The 13159-nt window shown below is 42.6% G+C and overlaps 1 protein-coding gene and 1 long non-coding RNA gene across 2 annotated transcripts; both read right to left on the bottom strand.

Moving 5' to 3' along the window:
• Positions 1–1161: 1161 nt before the first annotated feature.
• On the bottom strand, positions 1162–7731 carry LOC125548063 (uncharacterized). The gene is made up of 12 exons (XM_048711754.2): positions 7523–7731; positions 7358–7411; positions 6490–6669; positions 6257–6388; positions 5977–6116; positions 5479–5565; positions 5211–5339; positions 3973–4125; positions 2651–2752; positions 1856–2023; positions 1698–1777; positions 1162–1398 (listed from the first exon to the last, which is right to left on the bottom strand). Exons 1-12 carry the CDS (start codon positions 7572–7574, stop codon positions 1350–1352), a joined length of 1326 nt encoding a protein of 441 aa, XP_048567711.1. The 5' UTR covers positions 7575–7731; the 3' UTR covers positions 1162–1349.
• Positions 7732–8934: 1203 nt separating this feature from the next.
• Positions 8935–11458, bottom strand: LOC125548062 (uncharacterized). The gene is made up of 2 exons (XR_015599624.1): positions 10536–11458; positions 8935–9187 (listed from the first exon to the last, which is right to left on the bottom strand). It is a non-coding gene; the product is annotated as an uncharacterized LOC125548062 (long non-coding RNA).
• Between the last annotated feature and the right edge of the window lie 1701 nt (positions 11459–13159).

The following is a 13159-nucleotide window of genomic DNA, read 5'->3' as shown; positions in this document are numbered from 1 at the left end:
TCCTTGTGTCTTCATTTGAAGTTCATGCGAAACTGCGGACTGCTACAACGAGACTTTGTATGAAATTTTCTCGTCTTGCCTGTTGATTGTACTTGCCGTATGCAATTACTTTTATTTTGGATGAGTGCTTTTGCATTTTCAATCATTGAGCAAATTGATTGAATGCATAACAAAACATGGACTAGTTCATGATGGCGCACTCTGCTCTCTGTGTGACCCTCTCCACTCCCAGGGACTAACATAGCGTCAGGAGCCGGTACAGTCTGCTATTTGATCTGCTGACCCAAGCCTAGTCCCGCAGCTCAGAAAGAACAGAAAAGGTGGACTCCTCCTCCACCATTTCTTAAAATTAATGTTGATATAGGCACTTCAATGGGAGGCTCGGGGTTTATGATTGGAAATGAAGATGAAGGTGTAGAAGCGGCAATATGCTCTGCAAGCGGAGACCTTGGCGTTCATGAAGGCAATTTGCGAACTATGAGACTAGGCTTGTGGCACATCATCACAGACAGATTGCCTAGTGCTTAAACATGTTACAGTGAACAATGCGCATGATTTGGCGACACGTGGATTTATTTTTCAGGAAGTCCAACATTTGCTGAATGTGTACTTTGATTCGGTTTACGTAGGCTGTTGCCCAAGGGCTTGTAATAATGTTGCTCGTGTACTAGCAGCTCATGTTGCATGTATGGGTGAGGGAGAATCCAGGCTAAGGTTCTCTGAAATTTATGGGTGAGGGAGTATCCAGGCAAAAATCTATGGGTGAGGAGGAATCCAGGCAAAGGTTCTCTGAAATCCCTAACTTTATACGTGCAACCTGTACCCAGCGATCTTGCTGAGCAGACTGCTGTAGTGGAACAATCAAGACTCAAGGTCCTCCATCCCAACAACAACAACAACAACAACAAAAGGCGCCACCCCAGCCGCTCCATTCAGTATCACCAACGCCTCCTTTCAGCCACCTTGAGCCGCAGGCCTCGCCACAGCCGCATCCAGCAGCAAAGGCGATTGGGAGCAACATGGAGAGCAGAGCGCGAATTAATATAATTTTTTTCTAAACGAAAGGGTGCGCCGTTTTAAACTAGCCCATGTTGATGTTGCATTTAATCCATTTGCTCAATAGTTGAAAAAGCAAAAAGTACGCACCCAAAACAACATAAATTGCATACGGCAAGTACAATCCACGGGCAAGACGATATAATTTCATACAAAGTTGTGTTTTAGCAGTCTGCAGTCACGAGTTTTTCCGCGTGAATTTCGTAGCACAACACAAGGATCAGAAGTTCCTGCTATAGCTCTACTTTAGTGAAAGGTGGTGGAACATGTTCCAGCCTGCGCACGCCCGCGCCTCACTGCTCACCTTCGGCAGGAGGATTCTTCATGAGTTCCCTAGCCTTCCTGCAAGATTTCAACCAGTTGGAATGGAAATGTCAGCTCTAGCTAACAGTAGTGCCTCAATATGCAACTCAATAGATAACCACATCATTCCTCATAGTAGGTCCAGCCCTACAGGTTACTTAGACACAAGTGGCGCATAAGAAACAAAAAAAATTCTTCAGGGGTGTGCATTAATGGTGTTTGACGTGAAATAGTCAAGTATGCAACTGCTTCTCATCACTGTAAACGTACTTTGCCAACCTAAACCGTAGCAGCATTTGGAGGCACTCAAAAGAGACGAGCATAAAGGAGTAGGTTACCGTAGTTCACGTTCAATCTCAGCATTCCCAGGATCCAGGTTTTGTGCATCCAAGAGAGCATCACAGGCTTGCTTATACTCCTGGGCGCAGAGCAAATCAAAGATCAGTATCAACTATGGAGTAAGTCATCAGTGGACACACTGGCAAGCTAGAGGAACCTTGAGTAGCATATGAGCTGCAGCTTGACGGTAGCAAGCTTTTGCCCAATCAGGCCGCAGCATTCTGCACCTGAGAGCATCTGATAAAGCACCTTCACCATCACCCATGAGCAGTTTACAAACACTCCTGTTTGCATACAGTGTTGCACTCTCTCCATGATCTATTGCCTACGGTCAAAAGTTGGTCATCCAAATATTATTCTCAACTTAATACTGCAGATGGAGGTGGAACACATTCTCTAACTAGATTGATTGGCTTGTTCAATTTACGTGTACCTACGTATGATCAGTTTGGGTACAGTTAAACTAACCATTTGATGGCACACCACACACATTAACAGAGGCAGTAGACAAACATATCAAAGATTCACATTAGCCGAGGAGGAAAAGAACTTCTCATGGAATTACTCTCTTTTTTCTAACATGCGCAGATGATGCCAATATAAGTTTCTTAAGTGAAGTCAAATTTGCTTAGTAGTATGCATATTAATCTCTGTCAGTGAAGATCAGTCCCAAAAAATGAGAGTGAAGATCAGTTTCAGTCAGTGACAAACAACGTGAAATCATACATGGTAAATTAATAAGCAATACGTCGTGTGCCAGTCCTACTATTCATTGTCAATTACACTGTTTTTCGACAATCAAAGCACATATTTTACATTAAAAATGGTCAGATATTGTAAGGTTAGATAATAAGAAACCTAGATGGAAAAAATAAATGCTCTCCAACTAGATCCCCGTTAACACACAAAAATTATCTTCTAAACCATCATAGATTAAGTGCAAGAGATTTACCAGACCATAACACTCTGATGCCATCTTATACTCCTTCAGCTTGAATGCTGTATCAGCCTGTGACTTGAGCAAACGTTGTCTTCTTTCACGGTGCCGTTGCTCCTAGACAATAAGTAAAATAAACATGAAATGGATATTTGAATTATAGAAGTAATCATCATCTACTATGATAATTTCCATCACAAAAAAGAAAATCAGCAACCTTGTGTTCAACACTCTACATAGCTTAGCATCTAGGTGGCAAGCTCTTTCACATAATTATGCTGCATGCATACGGCAAATGCCACATCAAATGGAGAAATTTGTTACTGGTCGGAAGCACAGAGTCAAGGTCTTAAAAGGACTCCTCTGCAATTATAGGTATAGAAAATGCACCGAAAATGGAGGAACATAAGCCTCCTGTGTCTTCTTCAAAAGAAGTATGCGACTAGTACTAGAGCACCGTTATCCTTTTCTTTACCACTAAATGATGTCGCTAAAGCTAGAACAATGTCTTTCTTTTGTGGGGAAAAGTTAGAACAATGTTACAATCTATGAAAACACCAAGTGGGGGGCCTGCAGCGCAAAGTAGATGGCAGGCAATAGGAAACATGGGGACATAAGCAGAGATCAAGGTGTTTTATCTTTCACGAAAATAACCAAGGGGAAAACACTGCGTATGTGCTTGCAAGTGCAACATAATTTTAGAACATGTGTGGTACTTAATTAAAATATATTGTTCATGAGACATTATTACTACTATACTAACAAGTAACAAGTAGCACAGCCTGTACATGATGCTGGTGTACTTCACAACCACGCTATGAGATCCATGACTATGAGCAACATTCAATATTCCTGTACCAGACAACACTAACTAATCTACAGTATTTCAAGATTTGCTTCAGCGCTCTGCATAATGATAAGTTAATGGCAGTTACTTGAACTGGGACTGTCATACAATCTATATGCAACTATCATTTCACAAAGAGTACACCAATTGCCTTATCGTCAGAGTTGATCTTATCAGGTGTAAGGTGTTTGTACTTTTGAACATTGGAAGCAGCAGTACTATTTTCCTTAGTCATTTCTACCAATTATCCAACAGAAAAACAGAATTTGGTTAGCATTTTCTATTCATTACAACCATTACCCTTCCAAATTACGGTTGGTGGTTTATCCTAAGAAAACCCCATAATGTGGTGTTGTCTACATAGTAACCCGAGCTTACAATAATACTGAACGGACAGATTTCAGAACTGAAGAACAAAAGGATGGCTTAGTTTTCAAGCAATATTCAATATGGAAACGACATAAGAACAGAAAATATCAAAATAACATACCATTGGTTTTTTATCTTCATTTTTCACATGGGAAATTACCCCCTCAATACTCCAGTTTCGGACAGTTGGAATTGGCGTAGTCAAAGGAAGCAACATTTCAACCTCTTCCTTGCAATCTCGTAATGCAGCAAGCTCTATTGGTAACCTACCCAACTGGGCAACAAAAGAAAAACGAAATGTCAGTTATTTCGAATATTTAAGACATCAATAAAAAAGGAAACCATAGCGATAATAACATAAGAACCTGATCAATCATAACTTAGAATCGATGTAAATAATTATAATATTGTCAGAAAGAACCAGGGTCACTGTAATTATCAAATATTTCAACAAGGAGAGAATTCCAACAATTGGGATGAAAAACCACATAATTAAGCTAAAGAGGTGAATTTATTTCAGTTTGTATCGCATGAGTCATTGGAGAAATGCTGCTACCCGTAATGGTACATACTGATATCTCAGTATCTCATCAACTGTTTAGAATACATATATCGCAAAGGAACGTGAACATTCTGTAATGTACTCTCGATGCAGAAAATTTTAACATTGTGGGAAGGAACCAGGATCTATGTAATATTTTTATCAAATGTTTCAACAAGGATTTACCCGAAAATCATTATAAAATTGCTAAGCAATTCAAACTGCCTTGAGACTCAGACACCAGAAGAGTTTTTAGTGAGACCACAAGACTCAGACATCACAAAAGTGCATATTTTTGAAATACCTTGATATTTCTATATAAAAAAGGAATACGTATTACTGCTACCTAGGTGGTCTTATATATTCCCATAATGCCGCTACATACTCACAGTTACAGTAGATACTTCCATACTGCCGCTACAAACCAAAAAAGTAGGAATGTTTCTTCAATAGGAAATCAACAATTGATGATCAACAGAAAATAATAAGTCTATTGATATAGACCGTTGAGAATTGGGCTATATCCCAATGGTGGATGTGGAGTGAGGTCACCCTACCACGAGAGTTCGATTCCCGTGAGGTGATATCTAAGTCGCCCACATAGGTCTTTTTTAATGATAAAGACTGTTAGAATGAAAGGTCAACACAACTTTACTAAGCACAAGCGTCAATTTCCCACCTAGTCAACGGCACAAAGCAACCTAAACTCACTGCTAAATGGCTTCTTTGAATAATAGCATCACCAGAAGATTTGATAGTATATAGTGAAATTCTGCATACCAGAACAGCAAAATATACAGAAAATGTACGAAACATACATCATCGGGAATATTAGGATCAGCTCCAGCCTTCAACAGAAACTTAATGAAGTTGGTATAACCTCCTTGCATTGTAGCAAACACCAAAAGTGTCATAGTGGAAGCCTTGCAATTAACATCTGCACCAGCCTGTAAAGAGGATTATGCAATAGAATGTTCACAGTGTTATCTCAATGCACATCAGCATATAAGCATGGCAGCGATGACATAAAGGTAGAGTAGGGAAAATCAACACATAGGTATGATTAATAATCAAGAGAATACTCACCTTAATGAGTAGCTTCATGCACTTCAATGAACGGTAAATAAGAGCACTCAGCAGGGGAGTAGTGGCACCGCTGATAATGATGTTAGGCTGAAAGCAGAGTATTGTGTTTTGTATTAAGAAACACAGGTGGCATGATAAAGTCAAGAGTTCCTAATAAAAAAGCATGTCATCATATAATTTACTGGTGTGTTTGGTGGTTTTTCGAGGGATAAAATGTAAGTGAACAATCCAATCCTAATCCTCACCAAACAAGCTTGTTTGGTTCGAGGATTGAAATGGGTAGCTCCATCAATCAATCACACTTCAAGATCTCTACTGAATTTCATAAACCTAGAAACATCTTTGTGATATCTAAGTATGTGTTACTCCAAGCAACCAAAACACACCCAGGACAAAACATGTTTGCCCACGTCTTCTAACTAGTTGGCAAACTAACAATTATCTGTCCAAATTAACTCTGAATCAACAGAATTAAGAAATAGAGGAGGCTATATATACATTTGCGTGGTGGTCCAGTAAAATCTTCAGTGTCTTATCCTGCTCATTTGTAGCAGCCATGAAGAGTGGTGGTCCACGGCCACAGTCTATGTCAACTGGCACCCCTTTTGAAAGGAGGAACTCTGTTACCTTGCAGCATCCTGTAGTGAACGAGATGATTCCATAAGTCATGTTTTGCCATAACAATGAACAAACCAAGTGTAGTAGAGTAAATAACATCTACTAGTAAAACGACCATCTTGGAGAAATCATGTATGTATGCGCGTATCAAGGGGAGAACCTGCCGAGACAGCATGGTGGAGAATTGTGCGTCCCTTGTCATCTGCTTTCATTAGATCACCACCATGATCAAGGAAATACTTGACAGTGGGAACATCACCAGACTGAGCTGACATCATAAACGGAGTTGCACCTGTAAGAAAAGCACATATCAACACAATCTCGATCGCCTACTGGAAAACATTGGCATGGCAGACACCGATTTAAAAAATGGGGAAAGAAATAGAGAAAGACCTAGAGCTACGCTTCCAATTCCAGGAGCATTCACATCTCCCCCAAGCTCCTCCACCAAATACTTGCAAACCTCCAGATGGCCTCCGCATGCCGCACCATGCAACACACCAACTCCATCTTTGTTGAAAGAAAAAATCACCGATGGACCACCACGCCCCCGAGTAAGACTGTTTACAATATCTTTCCTCACAGAAACAATATCACATTACATAAATAGACAGCCAAATCAACAGAATTGAAAACCGAAAGAAAAAAAGGAAACATGTATGCAATGCATAAGAACCTCAGAGGCCAAAGGAACCGATTTAATGCATTCATGGACACAGTTATGCAGTGAAACTCTTGACGACATGTCAATTTGGAGTACTTGACTATACTGCAAATTTGGTTTGTAAACAGAGTCGTGTCCCATCATCAAAAGATGCAAGATTTACACCCTGATTTGTTAAGATAAAAACACTGCTCCTCTGAATTTTGTTTTAACCGGAATGCTCATCCGGATTTCAGGAGGGAGACTAAGTATGAAATCTTGTAATTACTAGACAATAAAATTGTTTGGTCATCGCTACTGATCCAACGCCGATGTTCCTAAATGGTAAATGCAATAAAACAAGCAATACATAGCATAGCATCTGACAAATCAAGACACCCGTAGCAACGCAGAAAATAGAATCCGATAAGCATACTATTTTCCGAACAAGCGGTGGCGGATGGTTAGGCGCCTCAGCAATGCAGCATGTCCGAACAACCTCCGACCCCACAGACACAGCACGCGCATGGCATGAGTAGACTTGAACGGAAGAAATGAGGAAAATGCACGGACAGGAGCATGCGAGGGATTGAGGCGGGGAGGAGGAGAAAGTGCTACCTTTGAGGCGGCCGAGGTTGCCGTGGAGTGCCGCCATCAGGAGAGCGTTCTCATCTGCACACACGCGCGCACGCATGATCTCGGTCAGGAATGCAGCCGCAGAGCGAGGCAGAGAGGAAGGGATGATCGCGGGAGCAAACCGAAGGGGGGGGAGGGGGGTCGTACCGGTGCGGCCGCCGTCGGAGGGGGCGCAGTAGACGAACGGAGCCGCCGCCATGGCCCAGTCCCGCCGGTTTCGCGCGTGCTCGCGGGGTGGAGGTGGGCGACGCCGGAGAACTCTGCGGTGCGGCGCCGGGGAGCTGGGGTTTTCAGCCTGAGCTGGTGCACTGCGCGTGCTCTCTCCGTGTCTTGCCCCTGCGCGTGCGTAGACCCGGTGCACCCGGAACTCGTCGCTCGGGAGTAAACCCATCTGACTCGGAGTTTTCGGACCCACCCGCAATGACCGCGGGACACACAAGCGCAAGAGAATCATGTCAGTGAGTGGGTTCACGGCGGGTGGAGATCAGGACGTGTCACGCTGGTGCGGCGGGGCGCCCACGTCATAGCGCGCCAATCAGCGGTAGACACGTGTGCGCGAAAAGGCTGCCGCTTCGACCTGCCCCTCCCACGCAGATGGCGGGGACGAACCGTAGGCGCCAGCCAGCTGCTCACGCACCGCTGGGAACCTCGAGCGAATCCCGACCCTTGAATTTTGAAACAACGGCCGTGATCTAGCGTTGCAAAAGCACACACGGTGGGGAGCGATGTACAACCGAAAAAATAGGGAGTGATCCAGTGCTACAAGTCACGCACGCTGGGCCGTTGGGGAGTGATGTGCAGCAGAAAAAATGGTGCCGCTCCAACGTCCAGCCTGTTTGACTCACTCAACGTTTGACATGCTGACCTGTTTCTATTGATTTTTCTTTTCACGAGGGTATGGCATTATCAAAGAAAAGAAACACATCCCTGAATGGGAAACTAGTTCATGCTGTTGCATTCCACACAAACAAGATTAAAAAATATCTCCAAACAAATATATTAAAGAAAAAGCAGAAGGTCATCCGTAGCCTCTAGCAAACATTATATAAAGCTGGACTAAAGAGTTTCGCTTCGACTCTACCCAAATTGGAGTTAAAAAAGAGGTAGTGAACAACACCTTTCCAGCACCCACTCGCAAACTCAATTTAGAGGCCATAGATAACCTTCTTCCTTACCTACAATACCTTTTTTGACAGCTTTTATTACTGAAGCTTGTTAGGGCATAGCCAATAATTAGCCTCAGAGGTGTTGCCCCGCAGAGGAGGCTGTTGCTTAGTTAAGAAAAGGTGTAGGAAAAGGAATGAGAAAGAAGGGATGAGGGAAAATGATGTAGCAAGTTGGGAAGAGAAGAGAAAATTCTGATGGATGAAGAGACCATTGAGGCAACATGTGGGGTTGGGCCGTATTAGCGTCCCCGATGGCCCTAACTCTCCTACATATATGGATGTACGGTAGCAGTATCTTCTGCTGCCTCCATGTATGGTATGTTTCACTTGATTGGAAGCTTCTCCTCTGATTCACTTGTATGACAAAATAGATGGATGACATAATGCGCTAGCTAAGGTAAAAGCTGAATGGAATACAAGTTCTGACACATCCAAGTTCAAGTACATTGTGACAAACTACTCATCCTCTACGGCACTCATGGTTGACTTATAGTAGAGGATTGACACACGACCAAGTGTTAAGATATACAAGGACATCATTGCCAAACAAATAAATCTTGAAAACACAAAGTAAGTAGGTGGTTTGTCTTCGGGGACTGATAATAAGCTACATGAGCGCGACTTCAATGACCGCTCGCTTGATAACCTGGGGAAAAAAGGAAAGTTATTGCATAACTATGTGAGCACATTCCTCGGTTATGAGGTAGAAGTGTTGCAAAAAAATATCAACAATATTGTACTAGGTGTTACTGAGTTTATAAACCAAATTACAAACTTGGAAATATCATATAATTACTTGCAAATCATGCTAAATTAAAATTATAAATATACAGAAGTTCAACGGGTATCCAATATGGAACATTGTATAAGAACTACATTTTCAAAATTATATGGAGTAGTATTGAGTTGGTTCATACTTTTCAAAAATTTCCAATGAACGAAATTATGCTTTTCGAATATAGGGTTCAATCACGTCGAACATTTCAAGCAATGGATGATGATATGATAAAGGGTTGCTATGATTTTGTTCCATAATTTAAAAGAACTTTGATATTGTTGCGATTTACAAATCTAAATGGTATTCTACAACAAATTTACAATCAAAATTCAATTTTGAAAGTTCTTCACCTTAAATAAGTGATAAATCAACAAAGGGGCAAATAAATTCATTGCATGATATATTCGTATAACTCACCATCTCATAACCAGAAGATTTGAAGAAGCATTGTGTTTCATAAGACCATTCATTCCTTTTTGAGAAAAATATCTACAACCCTGCGGCACACACTTTATTTTTTTTTTGAACCGGGCGATAACCCCTTTCCATTACTCATCATAACGGAAATACAACCAGTCTCACATAGTAATCAGGAAGCCTAGAAAGGGGGAAAAAACGGGTTCAAAGCATCACTGGGAAACTCACGATGGACACCCGTCATCGAGCAGTCCGCCATGGGGCGAAAATCCAGTGACACCATAAACGGCTAAAGAGCCCTACAAAGTTCATCAGACCCTCAATACATGCCTCTTATAGGCCGCATCAAAAGCTCACGACACACACTTTAATTAATATAAAGTAATCAGTTATAGTAAGCCATTATGCTTAAGAGTTAAAGTAGACGATTATATCTGCAATCTAAAAATTACGATGATAAACTAATCTTATAAATTACGGGATTTTCTATTTCTGCTTCCATTGATACATTCAGAATTTGGGAAAAAATAGAGTTACGTCAAATTGTTATTTTCACCCTGGGTCCCAAATTTCCAAGGTACAACACAATATAAATGACAGTTTTGCATTGATAAACATTGCTTATAAGAGTTGCCAGCAAAGCCACAATGGAAAGAAACAAATTAGCAGAGTACAAAGGTAGAGAAAAGGAATAAAAAGAATCATCAAAGTCTGAATCCATACGCTCCAAGTGGAAGTGAAAGATGGGATCAGAGGTCTTCCGGGGCAAAAGTTCTACCGCTGGAAAGAGTGTGCGTACCTTGCTCTGATTATTAACAAAACTTGGTGATTCGGAGGAGGTGAACCGGGGAAGTGAGCTTCGGCCATGGCCAATCCCCCTGGCAGCAGCCGCCGCTGTTCCTCCTTGATGGCAGCCGAAGCGGCCGTCCTGAGAAGCGCCTGCGGCCGCTCAAAGGCGTGACCGCAGATCTTCCTCGCCGCAGAACGAAGCGCTGCCGCCATCGGAGTGGATTGTTCCGCTCGCAGGTCTTATTCTCGCCGACGGCTCCTCGATCCTCTTCGTCTTGTTTCCTTTTTGTTTTTGTTTTTTATATCGAGAGAGACTTTCGATTCTCTTCGTTTTTTTAGCATCAGTATAAACACAAGCGCTCATATACACGTGCATACATTCATCCCTATGAACGCACACACGCACACCCTACCCCTATGAACACCTCCGAGAGACTGAGCCGACATATCATCTGAAGATTTACGAGCACCAGGATTTAATTCCTAATGAGTTGGGGATACCACATGTTGATTCCTTTCAATTCTCTTCGTGTGTGTTTTTTTAGACAATCTTCGTGTGTGGTTTATCCTCTCTGAGGCTCCTATTTTCATTACTGGAACTCGGCCCGCTAGTACGGACGCGTGTCTTTGTGTCCGCATCCAAAACAAAGGGTGGCCCGATTTCTTTCCAGTACCCAGACGGGCCACAACTAACAGACTGGCCCATTTAGCATGGTAGTCGCTGTCGCTCGCACTGGGCTGTAAGTTCGCTTGATCCGGTTTTTCTTTCTTTCCTTCGTTTTCGTTTTCTTTTTTTGTTGATTTTGTCTTTTCACGATTTTCTTTGGGTTTGTTTTTCATTTTACTTTGGGTGTCTCTGTTTTCTCATTGGATTTTCCCGGCTCTCCTTTTCCTCCTTTGTGATATTTGGTTTTTTGCTGTGTGTTGGTGTTGGCTGTGTGCATCTTAGCTATGCAGAGGCCGGATGTGTGCTCACTGTGTTTATATCTACTTGATGCTTCATTTGAGTCAATAAAATCCACCATTTGTCAAAAAATTTGGTTTTTTTTTCTTGTTTCTTGGTTTTCTTTGGTTGTTTTGATTTTTTTTGTGTTTTATCATGTTTTTTTTAAATCATATCTACTTTTTTTCCTAAATATAGAATGTACGTACATTTTGAAAGCACATGTGAAACATTTTTTTATACATGTTGGACATCTTCCAACACATGATGTATATTTTTAAAATATATGTTCCTAAACACTTTTCTGAATACACGGTAACATTTTTATAAAATACAAGTTGTACATTTTTTATACATTGTATAAATATTTTTGAAACTTTTTCAATGTTATGAACATTTTTTTTGAGACAATGTCATGAACATTTAACGTGGACATCCTACTGGGCCAGCCCACCAGTGGCACCCTATAGGCGAGGCAGGCTTCTGCCTCGCAATAGGCGGGACATAGTCGCACCCCAGACCGGCCACTCGCCGCCTTTCTCCTCCTCTCTCACCCTTGCTCTTTGGGCATGTTTGGTAGCTCACACGAGGGTCAATCAGACCCATGAACCTTAAAGCACTCCTAGGCCAGGCTGAGGGGCGCGATTGAATTGGTCGTTTTTCCTGAGCCAGGCACCCGAAAGCCACTCGTGCCTCTCGCCTGTATGCGTTGGGAAACATGGGAGACGACGAGACGTCTCATAACTCCCTTCTCTCTCTCGTCACTGCCAGACGTCAACTTAGGTCACAGCGACCCGTGTTGATAAGCCCGTTGACCTAGATATTTTATCGGGTGTGCTATTGATACCGTATTGAATATGTATGCGTGTACACATGGGTACCGGTTCAGTACAAGGATTCTCATACACACTTGACCACCAAATACAGCACGAATCTCCTTACTCTATCCTATGGCAACGAGATGCCCAATAAAAAGGGGTTCCGCTAGAATTTCACTTCGCGGACACTTAATCCAACGGCATCGACCATGCATGTACGTAACTTGTTTTTGCTTTGTTTTGCTCCCATGGTTTGAATCGGGTCTAGCATGAGAGGCTCGACTCGGCAGGCATGGGCACATACTTATGACTCTGTTGGCATGGCCGCATGGGCGCATGCTTATGCTTTGTCGTCCTACCGCGTGCCACCCAGTGGCGGAGCTACATTCAAAATAATGGGTGGGCCAGCCGGAAGAGAAGCCCAGCCCAGCCTGTTGCAGTAAAATTGGGCAGGCCATGGCCCTTTTTGCTACAACGTAGCTCCGTCAGTGATGCCACCCCCTCTCATTTGTCATCTGACGTCACATGCTACATTGAGTTTAGTCCGTTTTTGTTTTGAGAACTTGCTAGTCTGAGCTAAACTACAACCTCACAGCCTTTTTACGCGCCTTTCCTGGAGCATGAAACATGGTCCATATCATGCTCTATTGCGTGTACTCCTGTCAGGTGGTCACCCGATGAATCTCGTCTTCCATTTCCACTCTGCAAAACCTACTCATCTTACTCCATCCATCCTAACCTGCTCTCGGTCTCAATCTTTGGGGCGCACTGCCACCCGTTGATGGCGGAGGCTTTTCCCGAGCTTCACACATGTTGGTTAGGGCGGCGCGCGGCCGGGGATGAGCCGTTACCTGTTAGGTGCGGAGGGGTCGT

Source organism: Triticum urartu, chromosome 3A, assembly GCF_056163025.1.
Source record: "Triticum urartu cultivar PI428250 chromosome 3A, HENAU_Tu73, whole genome shotgun sequence".
Lineage (NCBI taxonomy): Eukaryota > Viridiplantae > Streptophyta > Magnoliopsida > Poales > Poaceae > Triticum > Triticum urartu.
Note: the sequence above shows the minus strand (reverse complement) of the source record. Positions and strands in the feature narration are given on the sequence as shown.